Source organism: Sus scrofa, chromosome 4 (genome assembly GCF_000003025.6).
Source record: "Sus scrofa isolate TJ Tabasco breed Duroc chromosome 4, Sscrofa11.1, whole genome shotgun sequence".
NCBI lineage: Eukaryota > Metazoa > Chordata > Mammalia > Artiodactyla > Suidae > Sus > Sus scrofa.
The window spans coordinates 37,533,611-37,554,046 of NC_010446.5; the positions used below are offsets into that span (position 1 = coordinate 37,533,611).

General features: G+C 33.7%; 1 protein-coding gene across 15 annotated transcripts in view; it reads right to left on the bottom strand.

Moving 5' to 3' along the window:
- The window catches only part of VPS13B (vacuolar protein sorting 13 homolog B), a 735,231-nt gene that overhangs the window by 447,682 nt on the left and 267,113 nt on the right, over positions 1 to 20,436 (bottom strand). For 14 of the 15 annotated variants that reach the window (XR_002343694.1, XR_002343693.1, XM_021090607.1 and 11 more), the window contains 2 exons: positions 5,793 to 5,902; positions 144 to 291 (listed from right to left, as the gene is read on the bottom strand). Coding sequence is in view for 13 of the 15 variants with exons in the window: in XM_021090607.1 (XP_020946266.1) it covers positions 144 to 291; positions 5,793 to 5,902 (258 nt within the window). In the remaining 2 variants the exon portion in view is untranslated. The remainder of the gene's footprint in view (positions 1 to 143; positions 292 to 5,792; positions 5,903 to 20,436) is intronic. The other variant, XM_021090606.1, reaches the window with a different exon arrangement.

The following is a 20,436-nucleotide window of genomic DNA, read 5'->3' on the forward strand; positions in this document are numbered from 1 at the left end:
TACTTTGGTAACTGGTAATGCTATAGATAATAAAGTCCTCTGTCTCTATTCCAGGAGTCCCATGGTTTTGGTCAGTATTCATGAAATTATGGCCTGGCTAACTTGAAAACTTGTTAGCTTAGAGGTAGCGTGAAATCACAAACCTGTTACTGTTTTTGTTTTTATAGGACTGCTGGCATATTCAGAGGCCTGATATGATTGTTGCTTTGCCAAGGGCGCACTTCCAACAGACACCTCATCCTCCTTCCTTCTGCTAATTGGCACAACAAGAGGAACAGGTATCACAGGCTGCTGGAGAGAATCAAACGAAACACTGAGTTATTTATTATTTCTTAAGCAGAGAAGGTTAAACATAGCATCACTGAAGCAAGTCCTTTACATGTTGAGGTTGAGGCTTTATTATTTATTATTATTTTTTATGAATAATCATCCATAACCCTCACCCCACAGGGATAAACAATGAGCATTCTGATACATTTCTTCCCAGTGTCTACATACTTTTTTTTTCAATTGAAGTAAAACTGATTTACATCCTTGTGTGAGTTTCAGGTGCACAAAACAGTGATTTGGTATTTCTGTGCATTACAAAAGGATCACCACACTATGTCTAGTTATCATCTGTCACCATACAAAGATACTATAATATAATTGATATATACACCACACTGTACATGGGCTTTATTATTTTGAATCAATTAATCAATCAAACACTCTTGCCTTCCCCTGTGGTCCCTGTGTCTCTCACACACACTTACATATGGACACAAAAATTTCAATTTTAAAGTAGAATTCTGTGCAAAAACCAAGAGAGCTTGGAAATAATTGAAATTTAACATAAATTATAGTAAGAAGTATAAAGATAATATGGTAGGGACAAATCAAAAGTTAACTTTGAAAGTTATGATTACTAGAAAATGAAAAGTTATAAAATGATATTTCAGAGACATACTTCTATAAACTGATTATGTACATGTTAAAATGGACAATCCAATTATTGTTAAGAATTGCTGAAAACCTCTATATTTTGTCTAACAAAGTGGTATCCAGAGCATAGTTAGAAAGCACAGAAAAATATTTATAGCTAGAGAAAGCTGGAAAACATTATGATCCTATATTGAATGCATGAGTGCTGTGCTGGACAATAAAGCAGCTGTTTTATCTTTATTCACTAAAATAAAATCTGATGTTACTACCGATGACGCCCAATACAATCCTGTCAGATTTTTGGCAAAAAAAAAAGAAAAAAGAAAAAAAACAGGTATTTTTAAGTTTGCTATGGGATCAAAGATCAATATTGAACTAGGTGAAGACAATCATCAAGTATTGGGTTTTAGCCACAAATTGAGGAGGAAATTGCAGCCTGGGCAAAAAAAGATGATAACTGTGATACAGCTGCATCAGATGGTGGATCTGGAGGGGACTGGTTAGGCTGCAGTGTAGTCTAATACTACACTCGAAACTACAATGGCCACACTTTCATAGATCTGATTTTAAGCTTCACCCAATTTATTATACTAATTCAATATTACTGAAATTATGAACACATATTTCCATGAGAACAATGTACATTATGTTACCATACAATATAATCAATCAAGTAATGGGTTAGAGGGGAAAAGCCAAATTATTTTGCATGTCCTTACTTAGACTGAGTAAAAGGACAAAAAACTGATAATGAGAGAGTGACAGATTAACTATATTGTGGAATACACCACAATGTAGAATACCTGCTTTCTTGTTGAGCATTTAGTCAAACGGATAACATTTATGAAAATCTAAAAAGGAAACAGTATTTAAGACGTTGATGAGAATTGTTGAGCATAAATTTAAACTTTCTCATCTATGAAATAAGGGAGTGGCGACGTCTCATAAAAAAACCCTTTATGCGCTAACATTGTGATTCCATAATCCTTTGAATTTCCTGATCATCATTTATAAGCAGGAAATATGATGAAGCACTCTAAGAAATTACAACCAAGTTTAGGACCAAAATTAATACATAATAATTAGAGAAAAATAATGTTTTGAAAAGTGTGATATTTAATTCATGCACAAGAGTTGAAACACAAGGTTAATGAAAGCCATGGTATTAGCAATAACCAACAACAAACAAAAACCTTTCATTTGGTGGCTAAAACTCTGGGGGCATTTTCACATAGGTAAAAGCAAACGGCCAAATAAAAACCCTTTCTAGCAAGAGAGCACGGCTCTTACATTTCTTACATACAACTGTATTCTAAACGTCTATAATGGTGTCCAACAGAGACCCTCCATAAATATTTGCTGAATGATGGCCAATATAGATGTTACATGTTAGGCATGAAGAAATACTAGAAAAAGAGTAAGATAAGTGATTCCCACCACGTTTTTTGTAAATATGGCTACCCCAGTCAAAAATATCATAAAAACTAGCTTTTATTTTTAGCAACTTCCCGTAGCTCTGCTTAAATTCTTCTACATTCTGGTACTGGATAGTCTCCTAAATTTCAGTTGTAGCTTCACCCCAGATCTGTCCTATCCTTGCCCCATCAATATCCTGTGATCCCAAAGTACCTAAAATCCTTTTGCTCCTCCTCTATGAAATTTCATTTATTATTAATTTAATACATGTAAAAATATAATAAATTATAAAGAATTAAAACACCCATATTTTCATCATAAAAATAATTTTTGGCAATTAACTATCATTTGTTTCTTTTTTAAGAAGAAAAAGGAAATATTACAGATAAGGCTAAAATTATCTATGATTGCTAACTGCCCATTCCTCCCAGTGTCTATCACTATTATAATATTGATACAATCTTTTAATTTTTATTGTACATTTATTTACATACACACACCATATATGTATTAGACATTACATAATATCTAATAAGTAATTTATATGAGGTAGTTTGGGAAAAATATAATAGATACTCTCACTGCATATATCCTTGGGAAATTGATTTTTGCATTAAATATAATTTTGAGACTTGCATGTTAAAAAATATTGAATAATTTTTAACAATAAAATAATACATCATGTGATCATGTCATACTTTATTTATCTACTTTTTAGAGATAATATTTAGGTTGTCTCCAGTTTTACATCATTTCAAGGACTTCAGCAATGACAGGTTTATAAATGACTCCTTAGGCTCATATACATGTCACTATAAGAACATACAGGTATATCAAAAAGTAGAATTTAGGGGTCATGAGGTAGCATGTATAATTTTACTAGATAATGCCAAATTTATAAATTTTCACTCAGAATGATAGTATCTGAGTTTATCCATTTTTTACATTTTCACCACTACTGAATAATAGCATTTTTTCACCCAAATGATTTTAAAAGTGAAGATTAGTCATGGGTTGATAAGTATTGAAATTGGGCAGTAAGTTCGTAGGGTTCGACTATACTATTCTCTCAATTTTCCATGTTAAAGAAAATGTAAGACTGAAATAGTAGATTGAAGACATTTCCGAAAGTATATTTTTGAGATACGCTGAACTGTAGCAAAACAGTAATATTATAAAGTGCTAATGAAAATATAAACTGTACTGGTCATTTTGCAAAATATTCTAATACTGAATTGCTATGCTGTTACCTGAAATTAATATAATGTTACATAGCAATTATATCTCATTAAGAAAAAAATTACAGGAGTTCCCATCGTGGCGCAGTGGTTAACGAATCCGACTAGGAACCATGAGGTTGCGGGTTCGGTCCCTGCCCTTGCTCAGTGGGTTAACGATCCGGCGTTGCCCTGAGCTGTGGTGTAGGTTGCAGACGCGGCTCGGATCCCGCGTTGCTGTGGCTCTGGTGTAGGCCGGTGGCTACAGCTCCGATTGGACCCCTAGCCTGGGAACCTCCATATGCCGCGGGAGCGGCCCAAGAAATAGCAACAACAACAACAACAACAAAAAAAGACAAAAGACAAAAAAAAAAAAAAAAAAGAAAAAGAAAAAAATTACAACTATATTTTTCTCAAATGGTCTCTGCCATTCACCTTAACTTTTCCATCATCCATATTCTATTTCCTGTTAAAACTTCCTAAAATCCAAGTTTGTTTCTACCAATTTCCTATACTTCCTCATTATTCTTCAGAATAAAGTTTCAAACACTTAGCATTATTAATAAAACCTTTTATAAACTGCTTTTCAATTTCTACCAGTTTCTATAAGGACACTTGACTCTAGTCTGGAAACACTGAAGGTTCTTTTCTTCCCAGGTTATTACATTGTTTTTGCCTCTGCTCATTGAGTTTTGTCTAGAATAACCTTCCTTGTCTGGCTTACCCCTATGATGATGCTCAGCTCACCTGTCAATTCCTATTGTTAACACCCACCCTCACCTGATCCTGAGAACATTTCCTCTTTTGTTTTCATATACTCGTGTAAATATACCTCATGCAGCAATTACAGTCAGCCCTCTGTGGATCTGGAATCCAAGGATATAGAGGGCAGACTGTGCTACACCAAAGGACCTTAGCATCATGAGTCCTGGTATCCATAGGGGAGGGAAGGCTAGAACCATCCCTTGTAGGTACCAAGGGAGACTATACTAAGAATGGTGTTGCTATATTCCTTTACATTCTCAAACACACTAAATACCTCTAGAGGGAGGAATATTCTCAACCATGATTTCTGTAGCTCCAGTATCTAGCATACTGCATTGTATTCTGTAATTATGTGATAAAAGGAATCAGGAAATAGGGAAGGGATGGCAGAAGCTTCCAATGAAGTTAAGACAAAGTGAAGGAAAACCTTTAAAGATGCTCCTTGAGACACAAGTTGTACTTCTTAATTAATTTTTTATATTCCTACATAAATATAAAACTACGCATTTTTCTATCAACTAGCTTTAAGTTTCCTCATGGAAAAAAATACAAAGCTATCCTATGTACAAAATTACAAAACTACAATTAAGTGAATGGGAAAATGCAATTCAATACCACATAAAATCGGCCTTAAAAATTCTTAATTCAGTAATACACTAGATGTGTGATAGTAGGTATGTTTAATCTCAATAAGTATCAGTTTCTTCATCTTTGAAATGCAAATAATAAAACCCATCTATCAGAACTACACTTAAGTATCATGACATACATGGAGAATTACACCTAAGCATTCAAGGGGCTATAATGAGCTACGTTTTACTTTAAAATTTATAGCCCTTTAAACAAACACATCCCAAGACTTTTGCACCAATCATCCCAATACCAGGGTTAGGCATACTCAATGCATGTTTGTTGAGTAAATCTAAAGATGAAGAAGAAATGTACAGATAATAAAAGTTAAAGTTCACATTTACTAAGGAATGCTTATGTATCAAACACTCTGAGAACAAATATGTAGCACTATGTGTCACTATGAGGAAAAATAAGCCAGCAAAACAGGACTACCTAGGAATTCCATGGTGGCATAGGGGTTAAGGACAAAGGTTGTCACTGCAGCAGCTTGAGTCCCTGCAAGTGGTGCAGGTTTGATTCTTGGCCCACAAACGTCCACATGCCACAGATGCAGCCAATAATAATAATGATGATGATGATAGGACTACCTAACGTAGCATCTCTGAAGTATCTCCTGTACAAGCACTTATAGAGTAAATCCCTTTAAAAATCAATGCAACTCTACTTTTAGCTCTAATTTCTTGTACAGAAAATAAAGAATATAATTGCTTACAAGGCACAGAGTGGGAACAGAACAATTATGGTACATCCATAAACAAAATCAATAAAAGAAATGAAAAATATAACTCCAATAAACCAAAAAAATTATACATTTAGAGAATTATAAAAACTTCTCACCTGCTGCATATGTTTACTGGTTCGTCTCTGAGGTTGATAAATGAGCCATGTGTATAAAATAGGGTCAATATTTACTGCTAGTCCTTGTATACTACAAAGAAGCACAGCACCTAAAAAACAAGATTTTAAAATTCTTATAATTCCTCCAAGAAATAATAAGATTGATATCACTTTATATCAGTCATTAGGATACCTACAATAAAAAAGACAACAGTTAAGTGTTGTCAAAGATGTGAAGGACTGAGTTCCTGCTGTGGCTCAGCAGTAACGAACCCAACTAGGATCCATCAAGATGTGCGTTCGATCGCTGGCCCTGCTCAATGGGTTAAGGATTTGGCATTGCCATGAGCTGTGGTATAGGACATAGCTCGGATCTGGCGTTGCTGTGACTGTGGTGTAGGCCGGCAGCTGTAGCTCCAATTTAATCCCTAGCCTGGGAACTTCCATATGCCGGGGGTGCAGCCCTAAAAATAAAAAAAAAAAAAAAAAAAAAAAAAAGAATGTGAAAGAATTCAAACCTTCATACACTGCTGGTTGGAACATAAGATAGTGCAAATAATTTCGGAAGTAGTTTGGCATTTTCTCAAAAAAAGCAGATATACGGGAGTTCCCGAAGTGGCTCAGCAGAAATGAATCTGACTAGTGTCCATGAGGGTGCAGGTTCAATCTCTGAGCTCACTCAGTGGGTTAAGGACCCAGCATTGCCATGAGCTGTGGTGTAGGTTGCAGACACGGCTTAGATCTGGGGATGCTATGGCTGTGGCATAGGCCAATTCGACCCCTAGCCTGGGAACCTCCATATGCCATGGGTATGACCCTAAAAAGAGAAAAAGACAAGCAGAATATACAGTCATAATAAGAGCCAATGATTCTATTCCTGAAATCATACATCCATACAAAAACTTGTACACAAATTTTCAAAGCAGCATTTTTCACAAGAGCACCAAAGTGGGAAAACAGGAATGTCCATGAATTGCTGAATAAACAAAATGTGTTAAATTATACACTTCGTCTGTGAAAAGAAATGAAGTACAAATACATGCTATAACATGGATAAACTCTGAAAGCATGCTAGGTAGAAGAAGCCAGTCACAGAAAACCACAAATTGTATGATTCTGCTTACATGAAATGGCAAGAATAGGCAAAACCATTTAAAAAAAAAAAAAAAGTAGATCAGTGGATGCCAGGGCCTGGAGGGAAGGAAGACTGGGAAATAACTGCTAACAGATATGTGGTTATTTCGGCAGTGATGAAAATGTTCTGTAATAAGAAAATGGTGATTGTTGCACAACCCTGCAAATATACTAAAAACCACTAAATTATGCACTTTAAAATAATGTACTTTATGGAATATGAATTATAACTCATTAAATGTGCATTTGTCTTTAAAAATAATAAAAAATAAACGTATTTTTAGGCATATATCAATTTCTATATTGGCCATGAGAATGGAATTATCTCCCTGTTTGCTTATATTACAAAACTAACACATGAAGTGAAAGGAAACATTATTACAACCACTTAATAAATCACTGAAAATTACAGCTTTAAATGTTCAGAAGAGAGAGAGCTGCCTAGATGAAATGCAGGTTAACATTCTGACGTAAGACACAAAACTGAAGGGTTAACAAGTTAAAATTCCATCCCACTAACTAAAACATTTTTACCCCTCTCTGGTAAAAAGTAGCTCATATAAATTCAATGAAAGCAGAATATTTCATTCTTACTTTATGTAAGGCTATCTATATATCTATAAATAAGATTTAGTATTTCCACGTACGTTTTTTTTGATAAAAATAGCATTTGCTCCACTAGGAAATATGGAATATGAAGGAAGGGATATTAGTCAGTTTTGCTCTCAACTGTATCCCTAGCATCTAAAAAAGTACCTGCCACATGGTAGAGGCAAAAAAAAAAAAAAAAAGAGAGAGAGAGAGTAGTGGAGTTCCCATCATGGCTCAGGGGAAACAAATCTGACTAGGAACCGTGGTTAATTAAGGATTGGAGTTGCTGTGAGCTGTGGTGTAGGTCGCCGACGCAGCTCAGCTCAGATCCTGCATTGCTGTGGCTGTGGTGTAGGCCGGAAGCTGTAGCTCCGACTGGATCCCAAGCCTGGGAATCTGCATATGCTGCGGGTGCAGCCCAAAAAGAAAAAAAAAAAAAAAAGAGTAACAATACATGGTAGACAGATTCTCAAGTTAGCTGAAAAAAATATCATTTATTCTATAATAATGCAGATGATGTAAACAATTAGTACAATTAATATAATTAGTATTAATACCAAAGTCCTATGAAAAGTGAAACACACACAGATGGAGATACAAAGACGGAAGAGAGGAAACAAGTAAATAAAAGAAAAATTTCCCCTTTTTCAAAGCTTTGCACAGAATTATCAAGCAAGCAAAATTTGCCACGTATACTCTTGTTCTACCTTACAGTGCTACTTCTCCCAGGAAGCCAGAATCAGCAGAGATCCCTAGGCAACATGCTGACACAACATAAGCAACCACCTCTTCCATGTACCACTACATGTGCTAGTGAGCAATGATGTCCTTAGATACATATCAGAAAGGAACGATGGGGAGAAGCTAAATTCAAGATGACTATAAAACAGGGGTACATAATTGAAGCCAATTGGAAAACACAATTTAATATTTTTTCCTGCAACACGCAGATTCCTCATAAGAATTCAAATTCTTCAATTTCTCAAATGCTATTAGTGTATAGAATAAAAGCTTAAAATTTTGTAGTTATATTAAGGAAAATAAAATAGGTTTTTCCCAAAATTATATCCAAATAATCCTAAGAGCTTTACTATGCCAAAGATTATCAACTCCATAAACAAACATATATATAGTACATACATATGTTAGTATATAAATAAAGCAAGCTAATTTTTTAATTTTTTTTTAATTTTTAGGGCCGCACCTGAAGCATATGGAATTTCTCAGGCGAGGGGTTGAATCAGAGCTGTATCTACCAGCCTACACCACAGCCCCAGCAACGTTAGACCTGAGGCACATCTTCAACCTACAACACAGCTCAAGGCAATGCCAGATCCTTAACACACTGAGCAAGGCAAAGGATCAAACCTGCATCCTTTTGGATACTAGTCAGGTTCATTACTGCTGAGCCACAACAGGAACTCCACAGTTAAATTTAAATACTGTTTTCATTTTATAATAGCTCATTCCATCCAAATATGTTACTAAGTAAGAAAGAGAATTTGGTATAAAACAGAAGAAAGTGTTAATCAAAATCTTTTTATTTTAAAGAAATGAGTTGAACACATTTAAACAATGTGTGTGAAAATTTATTTAAATTCAAAAATATATCATTAGAACATAAAATTTAAAAGTCCTTTCTAAAATCCATTACAGAAATGAAATTATAATTAGATTGAAATTACTGTGAATAGTTTCCTGTCACATGAGGAAAGGGCACCAAAATAACAACACATGGTTAACAATAAAGAATGTGTTTCACCAAAAGAAGGAATTACAGGCATTCCCTAGTGGCCTAATAGCCAAAGGAACTGGTACTGTCACTGCTGTGGCTCAGGTCACTGCTGTGACATGGGTTCAATCCCTTATCTGGGAACTTCTGCATGCTACAGCTGCAACCAAAAAAAGACAAAAGATAAAGACAAAAAAGAATTACAACAGGAAAAAAGACATTGGAATCAATAAGACTCAAGGATCCAACACAAGAGTGATGGGAATCACCTGGATGACAAGAGGTACATGGAAAACTTAGTAACAACAATCACAATTATTAAATATAGGAAAAAGAAGTGTTATAAAGGAGAGGATATCATGACTATCCCATACATAATATTTATAGACAGAAATACATAAATTCTGGAAAAATGAACTAATTGATTAATCAAACTTATGACAATATTGAAAGAATGGGTATTTAAGAGGAATGTGTGATGGGAGCTGAAGAGGATAAAAGTTAGCTAATTATTACTTTCCACCATAAGATAACAATAAATCTCTAAAATGAACAATCAAGAAAAAGTAAGAAAAGCCATGTTATTGCAAATTATGGAAGTAAACATCAAAATAATTACTGAAAAGATTTCAAACTAGGAACTGTTTGAAAAGAGACCATTAAAAAACAGGTACAGCTGACATAAGAGAGAATTTAATTGGGATTCTCAAAATAGAGAAAGCAGAAAAAAGAGGTAGATGAGTTTTAGATTTTCTTGATGAGGAATACCCTTATTGCCACGAGCAAAAAGCAGAATAAAATTTCTCTTGGAAAAAAGTCTCAAAGAATAGGTATATTTATATGTTTGACTGAGTCACTCTGCTGAACACCTGAAACTGATACAACATTCTAAGTCAACTATACTCCAATAAAATTAAATTAAAAAAAAAGAAAGTTTCCAATTCATTGTCATGTAACAGCCAAAAATTAAGATCTGTGAGTGATTCCCATAACCAAAAACATCAGGAAGCACTACAGAAGGCAGTGAGACAGAGTCAGAAAAAAAAACAAAGAACAAATTTATACTCCCAAGCACTAAATATATCTGAATACAGAACATAAAAGAGCTATGTAGAAAATGTTTAAAATACAAAAGTATGGAATCATGAAGGGGAACAAACAATGAGAAAATACCAGCAAAGAACATATTTTAAAGAAAAATTGAAATTACAGAAATGGCAGATTTAACTGTTGAAGTAAAAAATTTATTGGGCAGGTTAAATAGAAATTATAGATTAGATACTGCTGAAGGGAAAATTAATGAAATAGAAGAAACAAGATAAGATAATGTGTCATGAATCTGAGATAGAAAAATGAAAGAAAGGTGTTAAAATGATGTTAAGAGATATTAAACTGACTAAAAAGGAACAAACACATATTTAATTAGATTCCAGAGGGAGTTACTGAGGAATGAGAAGAGTCAATAGCATTAAAAAGATATCAGATGAAAATTTTACAGGATTATTAAAAGATATTAAACCTCACACCCTAGAAGCCCAATGAATCCAAACTGAATAATTAAAAGTAAACCTACAGTAAAAAAACAACGAAACAAATAAGAAGATCAGAAAAGGACCAAAGAAAGATCACTTGGTGTATAAAAAAGCAAATACACTGATAACCAACTTCTTAGCAAAGAGTCAATGGTATTCATTATAAGATTTTACTTCAAAACTTACACATAGTATTTTGCATGTACCAAGTGTTATAAATAAAAGATGATAAAGGAAGAAAAAGAAATTAAATTGACTTTTATGAGTAAATAAATCAGATAAGTTTTATTCTAATATTATACGTTTCAAGTACAAGGCACACACAAAATTTTTAAAATTATGATAACAATATAGAGAAAACACTTGTATAAACAAAGCAGTTATAAATTTAAAAGTATGCAAACTGCAAAAGACAAAAGTAAATTAAGGAATTACACATATTCTCCACATTAGGTAAGTTACTTTAAAAAGTCTTTTCACATGTGCTCAAAACTAAAAGTGTTAAGTAAATTTTTAAAAAAATTTTTGATAAGTTATTAGCACACCTTTTAAACTGGGGTTTTAGAGAAAAGAAAATGAACATAAATAAAAAATATTCTAATATGAATAATTAATTTTGAAAGGCTTATTATAATAAAAAAGTCAAATACCTCACAACATTCATATATGATTGCATTATACCAAAAATGATTGATTTATAGACAGACCTGAACTTTATGAATATTAAGTAACAATAATCATCTATTAATTTAACAATTTAGCTGAAATTATAATTTAGAGATAACATTCTATTAAATTTAAAGTCATATCTTAATATTATACTCAATTTACAAGACATAGCCTTTAAAAATAATGCGTAAGTTCTGACATATAAGTGTGCAGACAATTAGTCTGATACTGAGTTGACTCAGAACAGATTCCCCATAAATCACTAAAATCTGGCAATATATTATTCTGGTTAATTTTAGCTCGGGAGACAACTAATGAGAAAAGTGTGCTTTGCTTTTCTGCTCACTGCCAAAATGGCTCACTTAACCACATTCCATTCAGGCTTCTCCAATTAGTTAAACCAAGGCACCACTGTCATTTTCAGTTACATCCTAAGTTGAAGAATGAGAACTGAAATAAGGGTAGAGACCAGAGTTTCAGAGCATTAACGTTAAATATACATGCTTCTTGTCGCTTACAGAAACCTTGTCAACCAATGAAATTGTTCTGTAAAATATCAAGTTATTAACAGGAAAAACTGCCCTGCATTTATCTTGAACACAGACATATTAATCTTCATCTAAGTTTTAGTGGTTAAAATTCACTACTTTGCTATTATGTGACTATAGTAAGCACTTTTTAGATTTCTATAGCTCTTAAGAAATTATTTGCTACCCTTATTTTTAAGAATAATGTTAAGAATTATTACACAGTTAAGTGAACAAAAAAGGAAGAAGCAAGACTTCAAAAACAAGGGTGGAGAATAAAGGCAAGATAGAGTAATCAGAGGCTAAGAAATGACAGAGCAGGGATGAGCTGCCAACTACTGGCAACCTTACACAACGTAATTGTCAAATTTAGCATATAAATGAATCATAAGATTTTTAGGTATGTGCGTATTGTAGCTCATGTTACTTAATTAACAATTTTCCCCCTTCTCTTAGGATACAGAAAATCCTAAGAGAATTCTATCCCATTGTAACAGTAAGAACAACCATGTAACCTATTAAAGCTTTTCAGCGTTCATCAGACAGATTTTTCTATGAACAAAAACCAAAAAAGTGAAAGGCTCTGCACAGGGCAGAAAGAATGAATAATGGCTTTTACTCTCAGTACAGTGGTAGGAGAAGAAAGCTGATGAGAAGAAAACAACCAAATGTTTAACAAATGTTTAAAGGGCTAGTTGGAGGGCACAAATGACAGCTTAGAATCTCTGTGAACCCCAGACACAAAGGGAATCTACCCACCTGCCACTGCTTTGCAACATACCTCCGCCGAATGCTCAGGAGAGTAAGAGGGGACAGGACTGGAGAGATAAAAACGATCCCCCTTAGATGCAGGCTCATGGAACCTAATGAAGTCTGAGTGTAAAGAAGGATAACAGAGAAATCTCACAGCCATTCTGAACTTTTCAGGGAGCACCAAGCAGGGCAATCTGTGCTAGGCGAAGAAAGGAGGAACTAAGATAGATCCCTCCATAGGACAGATGAACAAGATATGCTGAAGCCCGAGGGTACGTAAGAACTGAGAGAAAAATCACAAACCATATGCAAAGAAAAATTCTGATTCTATACTCAAAAATACTTAAAGCAGGGAGTGACTTATTATAAGTACAGCAAGAATCAGACCCAGGTAAACAAAGAATAGAAAGCAAAGACCAGACCCAACTAAACTGCACCAAATACAGGACAAATTAAGAGGCATGCCCTTTTGTGGGCATAAACTTTATTTATCATAGGTTATATTATTCTTTTTACATACAATGTTTGGCATTCAATTTTTAAAAAAGGAAACATACAGTAAAACTAGAAGAAATGACTCATTATCAAAAAAGAAAATAGTCAATAGCACCAGTCTCAAAGGCAGCAGATATTGGAATTATCAGAGGCTTTCTAAGAACTCTGCTAAGTATGCTGAAGAACGTAGTGAAAAAGGTATAAAAAGTATGAACTGGAAGGTTCCCATTATGGTGCAGTGGGTTAAGAATCCGACTGCAGGAGTTCCCGTCGTGGCGCAGTGGTTAACGAATCCGACTAGGAACCATGAGGTTGCGGGTTCAGTCCCTGCCCTTGCTCAGTGGGTTAACGATCCGGCGTTGCCATGAGCTGTGGTGTAGATTGCAGGCGCGCCTCAGATCCCATGTTGCTGTGGCTGTGATGTAGGCCGTCAGCTACAGCTCCAATTCGACCCCTATCCTGGGAACCTCCATATGCCGTGGGAGCGGCCCAAGAAATAGCAAAAAGACAAAAAAAAAAAAAAAAAAATTCTATTTTTATCACGCATCTATACACACATACATATCAATGTTACTGTCAAAACCAATTTAGATTAAACAAAAACATTTATTAGATACATATTTATGTACTTATGTAGTTTATAATTCCCATCTATCCAAATTCTACACATCTTCTGATTCAAATTAGCTTCCAACATTAAGACTTCTCACCACCATTGCCCTCTCCATTCTCTGGTCAACTGCAATACTGAGTATTAAAGAGCTCATCTTAGACATTGACTCAATTCAGTTTTCTCAGTAAATAAGAATGTCATACGTTAAGAATACGGATGGCAAAAAAAAAAAAAAAAAATTATGAGCACTTTAGGAAACTGAAGAATGTGTGAAATAGTGACACATTTTATTGCTCAATAACACGAAAGACCCATCTGTGTTCCCTGGTTATGAATTCAAGGTGACTCAACTCATCTTCATGGCGTATTTTTCTCCAGTCCAGTTCAGGTACAGAGAAGGCAGAAGTGGACTTCGATGACTCTGTGTCATTTTATTTTTCCTGCTGTTGTTTTTATTTTTATTTTTTCCTCTAGATCAAATGGTTACTGAAACAGTTTTGTCAAGTATTAAGGTAACAACTGGTCTCCTATGTGACTCTTGTGTCTTATTTCCCAACTGGAACAGAATCCAAAAATTAGATTTAATAGTAACCTCATGTCAATAATTAATACTCTGTGCTGTTTTTTAATTCTAACTTTATTTCATGACATAAAAGCCTAACACCATAGAGGTATTTATAAACAGCTTGAAAGAAAAAAGCTTAAAATTTCTAAATGATAAAAGATACCACAGACAAAAGTAAAGGCAAAAGGCAGACTAGGAGAAAATATTAGAAGAATATAAAACAAAGATAATGTTCATGACATAGGAAGACCTCCTAAAAATTATTAAAAAAAAAAAAAAGACATACAAGCAAACAGGAAAATGGGCAAAGAATGTACGTAGACAACTCACAAAATAAATACATCCAGGCTTCACTAATAGTCAAATTACTCACAGCCAAAAAATTCAAGGTAAAACACTAAGATAATTATTCAGTGATTAGCAAAAGCTTAAATGAATTAAAGTCTATTACTGATGGGGCTGTTAAGAATAAAGCACTCTCATGCTCTGCTGAAAGAAATGGAAATTGGTAGAAGTCTCCTTGAAGGATATTTTGGAATTACCTATTAAAATTTTAAATGTCTAACTCATTCATCCAGCAATTTTAGTTCATGGAATCCTACATTAACAGTTGTAGATGCTCTTAAAAGTATATTCAAAAGATGTTCATTTTTAGTATTATTTATAGCAACAAAAATGTAAATAGGGTCAAATTTTAATTATTTAATAGCACATTATTCAGGTATTAAAGGATGAAGTAGAATGGTATATAATAAAACCAAAATAAGTGCAGAAGTCCTAGTGCATAGCACAGGGAATTATTTCCAATCTCTTGGGAATAGAACATAATGGAAGATAATATGAGAAAAAGAATGTACATGTATGTATGACTGGGTTACTGTGCTGTACAGCAGAAGGTGGCACAACACTGAAACCAACTATACTTTAATAAAAAAAATTAGCAAGTGCAGACTGGTATACTTAAAGCGAAGGAAGCAAAGTGTATGCATAAGTGAACTGCACAGAAATATCAGGTATTACATATATATGTGTGTATATTTGAACATAAATATGCTTTTATATAATGTATACTTAAATATAAAAGTATAAATCCAGGTGTACGAAAGTGAACATACAAGTGATATATTCTAGAAAAAGATCTGCAAGTAATGAAACAAGCTGCATACAAACCAAGGTAGAACACATCACTTAACAATTAAAATATATTACTATATTACTTATATTCTAAAAGCATTAAACCACATCAGCATTTTTCTTTTTTTTATTATTATTTTTTTTCTCTTTAGGGCCTCACCCAGCGTATGGAGATTCCCAGGCTAAGGGTAGGATACTATAACTAAAAATCAATTTTGAAAACCAATTCTTCAATTTAAAATAGACTTTATTTTAAAGAAAATACAATGAAAATATAGACTATAAAACATTTAATCATTATAAAAATTATTATCACTGGCCCACCTCAGTAAAATTTTGTCTACTGCTGCTACCATGATAGTTTTATTAATTTCAAATAATTCTGCATCTCTTTTATATACAGGCCCAAAACTTCAACATAACTAAATTTTAAGGCTATTAGCTTAGACTATAAAATCACTACAAAAATTATGATAAAATTACCTTTTGAATTAATGGTGCATAAAATATGAATTAATGTACAATTTAGAATAAAGTAGTATTGAGTTTGGTTTAAGTAATTTAAAGCCAATACTGATAATCTCTGAGTGTGCTTAATTCCAAATAATAACGTCCTGATTTAGCATTTTAATTTTGCTGAATCTATGAAGTTACTCACATCTGGCTTTAATTTTAAGGACACAGAGTTAAGGATCATATACATGTATTTCTTTTTATAAAAAATCCTAGCAGGAAATTTAATAAATGTTTTTTATTATGATGATTCTTGAACTGGAAGAAGAATCTTCAAAGTCATCCACGTTAGATGGTGCCTGTAGTTTTTAAATCCTGTGTATCAGCAGTGGTTGGAAAAATGATTCTTTCAAAATTATAACATTCAGTAGACTAACTAGGAGACAGAATATACCTTTCAATTTAATTATGAAATCTCTGAATACTAATTTTTTATTAACAATAATAAATCTTAACTTGGAAATAAAAATGAATGCTTTTTTGACCAAGACCAGACAAGCATGTATTTTCTGACACTTTATATCATTACTTCTCATTCCATCTGAAATCCCATGGCATAAATCACAGGATAAATTTCTAGCATTCCTAAGTTCAGGATTCTGCCCTCCATTCCATCAGTCACCCTTCTCCAGCCTAGTTATTTCTTTCAATTTTTCAGAAATTAAGACTGCTTTTTTAAATACAAGAACCCTAGGATCACCATGTTTCAAACAGAAACAAAAAAGTTTGTTTTTTTTTTTAAAAAATCACTTACCTGCATGTATCAAAACAGACAAACAAAAATCCCCAATATTTATGTTTTTCACAAAGTAACCTGAGACTAAAGTGATTTTTCCCTTAATTAAACTTGCCTTGGGGGGAAAAAACTGATGGCTGAGGCAAAAAATAAATTTGCATGTTTAATTTACCCTACTATTTTCCAAAAACACTAGACCACTTCACGGTTATCTAGAATCTTATTCTATTTACATCATGTAAAATGCCACAAAGTCTCTGAAATATGCCAATACTTTATTCTACCTGGCCATGGCTCCAGTTTGTACATCTTTCTATTATAATAGAGAAATAAACCACTACAAGATACATGTAAATTTGAAAAGCAGGCAACATTAGCCTTATACAGAGTTCTCAAGTTTACAGAGCTTACATGTGATATGTGAGGATTAGCTGTCAAAATTAGAGGCATTCAAATTCAAAGAATTCTGGTTTCTGTACAACATTCCAGTATTAAATTGAATTCATGGTTGCCAATCATTAAGAGATTCAAGAAGTCATTAGTATTCCTGGAGTTCAAATTGGATTAGTCTTAATATCAAAGATTAATTTGGAACAAGTACATAAAATACAGAACACAAGGAAAATTAATGAATTATTGCTGTAGCTATTAAAACCAACCAGAATTATAAAAATACTAATTTCATACTACTTTACTACTTAAAAAGATATCAATGAAGCTTTGAGTGACGTGTTATTTAAAATTCTTTTAAATGAGGCTGTCAGATTTATTTAATCCCCAAATTCCCAGACATACAATTTTAAAAAGTTAAATCAAAATGATAGCAAGGATATGGTATAATTGATAGTGTAACCCAGCCTTCAGGCCACAGACTGAAAATAAAATTATTTAAGTATTTTGGAACACAGTCATGCCAACTTGTTTACATATTGTCTACGGCTGCTTTTACGTGGAAACAGCAGAAATGAATAGCTGCTAGAGACATTATATGGCCCACAAGTTTAAAATATGTATGATAAGCCTAAAATATAAGAAAAAGTTTGCTGATCCCTGTTAACACATTATTGGTAGGAGTTTAAATTAATCTAACAGTTTTGCAAATGATTTTGGTAATAAAAAGATAATACCTTTTAACTAATCAATTCCATTCCCAGAAAGTTTTGCTAAGGAAATACAGAAATCACTTAATATTAAGAATTTCACACATAGTTATTTATAATAGAAAATATTTTAAGTGATCTAAATCCCCAAAAATGAGGACTGGTTACAAATGCAAGTCTAAAACAATCTGGGGAGAAATATTTTAAATCAATATTAACATTCAGCTGTAGATAAGACTCCTAATATTTGAGGAGTTAAACCCCAGCTATTTCAACATCTATGTCTACACTGTAGTCACATGAAACTGGTATCCAGAAACAAATATACTTCGTAAAGATAAAAGTGGCTTCACATTCTATAATATGTTTGTTTTTTCTTTACTGTTTTGTGATGAGCCTTTTCCTGGGTCATTAGTGGTTTTATTCTCCAGCATTCCTTCCCCTGGTCTCAGATACCTCTAATTGTCCACCTGAGCCTAAATTATTCTAGCAGTTGCAGTGGTGAACGCCCAGTTCTATGGGGGTTCCTAACCAACTCAATATAGGGCAATCTGACAGAGCCTAGACCTGTGTCCATCCAACACGTCTCCTCCTCTGGATCCAGTGCTCCTAGCTGATTCCTCAGATATGGAGCAGTGCAATTCCTCAATTAGTGCTCACACATGCATGCAGAAGCTGGAAGAGCAGTCAAGTCAGTGTCTTGAGGAGCAGAACCTTGACCAATGGAGTGAGTGAGCCAACAGGAAAAACCTCTCTCCCAGAAAGAACTGTTTTGGGAAGTAGTGGTGGCTAGCTAGATTATACCCCATACAAGTCTCCCTCTGCTGACTCATTACCTAATCCTCAACTATAATCCTTAGTAATTGCAGCACATAAGCCTTTCTCTTAGGCTTTACCTTCTGAGGAACGCCCCCAAATCTTTCGTTTCTTCTGATGTTTTACCACTTCCGTTCCCTTTGGGGAATTATCACATCCCCTCTGCTGAAATCACATATAGTTTAGTGGGATTATCCATCAAGGTGGTCTATACTGCCCTGCCCAAAGGATGTACATGTGACTAAAACCAAGTATCTAAAACTGATCTTAAATTGCCTTTCTAAACCTAGGTCTATTTCATTATACCTCATGCATATAAATAGGCAACCCACTCCCCTTCTCTTCCTCCCTTTCTCCCATTCTTGAGCTATCATTTATAGATCTAATATGTGTAACACACTGTGCTTGGTACTTGGGGTTCAAAGATGAATAATTTCATAATAGAGGTCTAAAGAAGGAACAGGATTCTGCCAAGTGGCAAGAAGCAGGAAAGGACATTCCAGGAACAAAGATGACCTTGTGCATATAAACACGGGTAAGGGAGAGTACAGATTTTTTTTTTTTTTTTTTAACAGCTGCACCCATGGCATATGGAAGTTCCCAGGCCAAAGACTGAAACTGAGCCGCGGCAATCAGATTCTTAACTCAGTGTGCCATATTGAAAACTCCAAGAGTACAATATCTTCAGAATCATACAAATAATTTTAAAAAGCTAGAGGCTGAGGATATGTTGAGTATATGACTAGATAATGAATGCCCATTCTAAGGAGTTGATATTTTATTCTGAGGGTGTTGAATAATACTGAAGATTTTCAAGCTGGAAAAACTGATCTCTCAAATGTTCAGTTCAGAAAGATCAAAATAAACAGCACAGATTATGGACTGAGGAGGTGGAGGCAAAACAGGTAATATTTGGTACTTTCACAATTAACTGGAAATTGCCTGAGACAGTAAAAGTCAGAAATATTTTATTTGAGAGGTTGAAATAACATTTCATAACTAAATTAGATATAGGGAAGATATAGGGAAGAATGGCTCAAGCTGCTGAAAATATACAGCGATACAATTACTGATGAAATAGGCTAAAATAAGAAATGGGTTCGAAGAAAAAGGTGAGGACAGCAACTGGGAAATGGGGAATTTGGGATGTCTATAGGACGCCAAGATAAAGATATTTATTAAATGTCATAACATATAGGCCAACATCATTTGTGGAAACAGTACTCCTAGGACTAAAAGTATAAATGAACTACACAGAAAGAAGAAGTTATAGTCATCAAATTATAACTGTTAGATAAAATAAAAATAGACACAAATTTAAATATGATATTCAAAAAAGTAATGCATACATAAATGTTATGCATACATATAAAACATTTTATATAAATATTATAGATGTAAACAAGTAAATATATCTAAAACCATAGTAGTCAAAGAAAAAAAAAACCTCAAGACAATGTTCATTAAGGAAATGAGATGTTTAAATGGTTATGGACTGAAAGAAACGAGAAATTTGAAAAGAAAATTAAAGAATAGTTTGAACGACAGAATCAGAATACCTATCTCTTTTTCTTCAGTATTTTCAAGGAGTGTTCCAAAGCACCAAATGCTGATCAAATCAAGTTTTTTTTTTTTTAAAAAACCATCTGATTTTATATATCAAACAATGGTCTTCTTAATGAGGTTTTATTCCTGTTGGTTTCTTTCCTCTAAACTAGTTTTACTGTCTTGAGG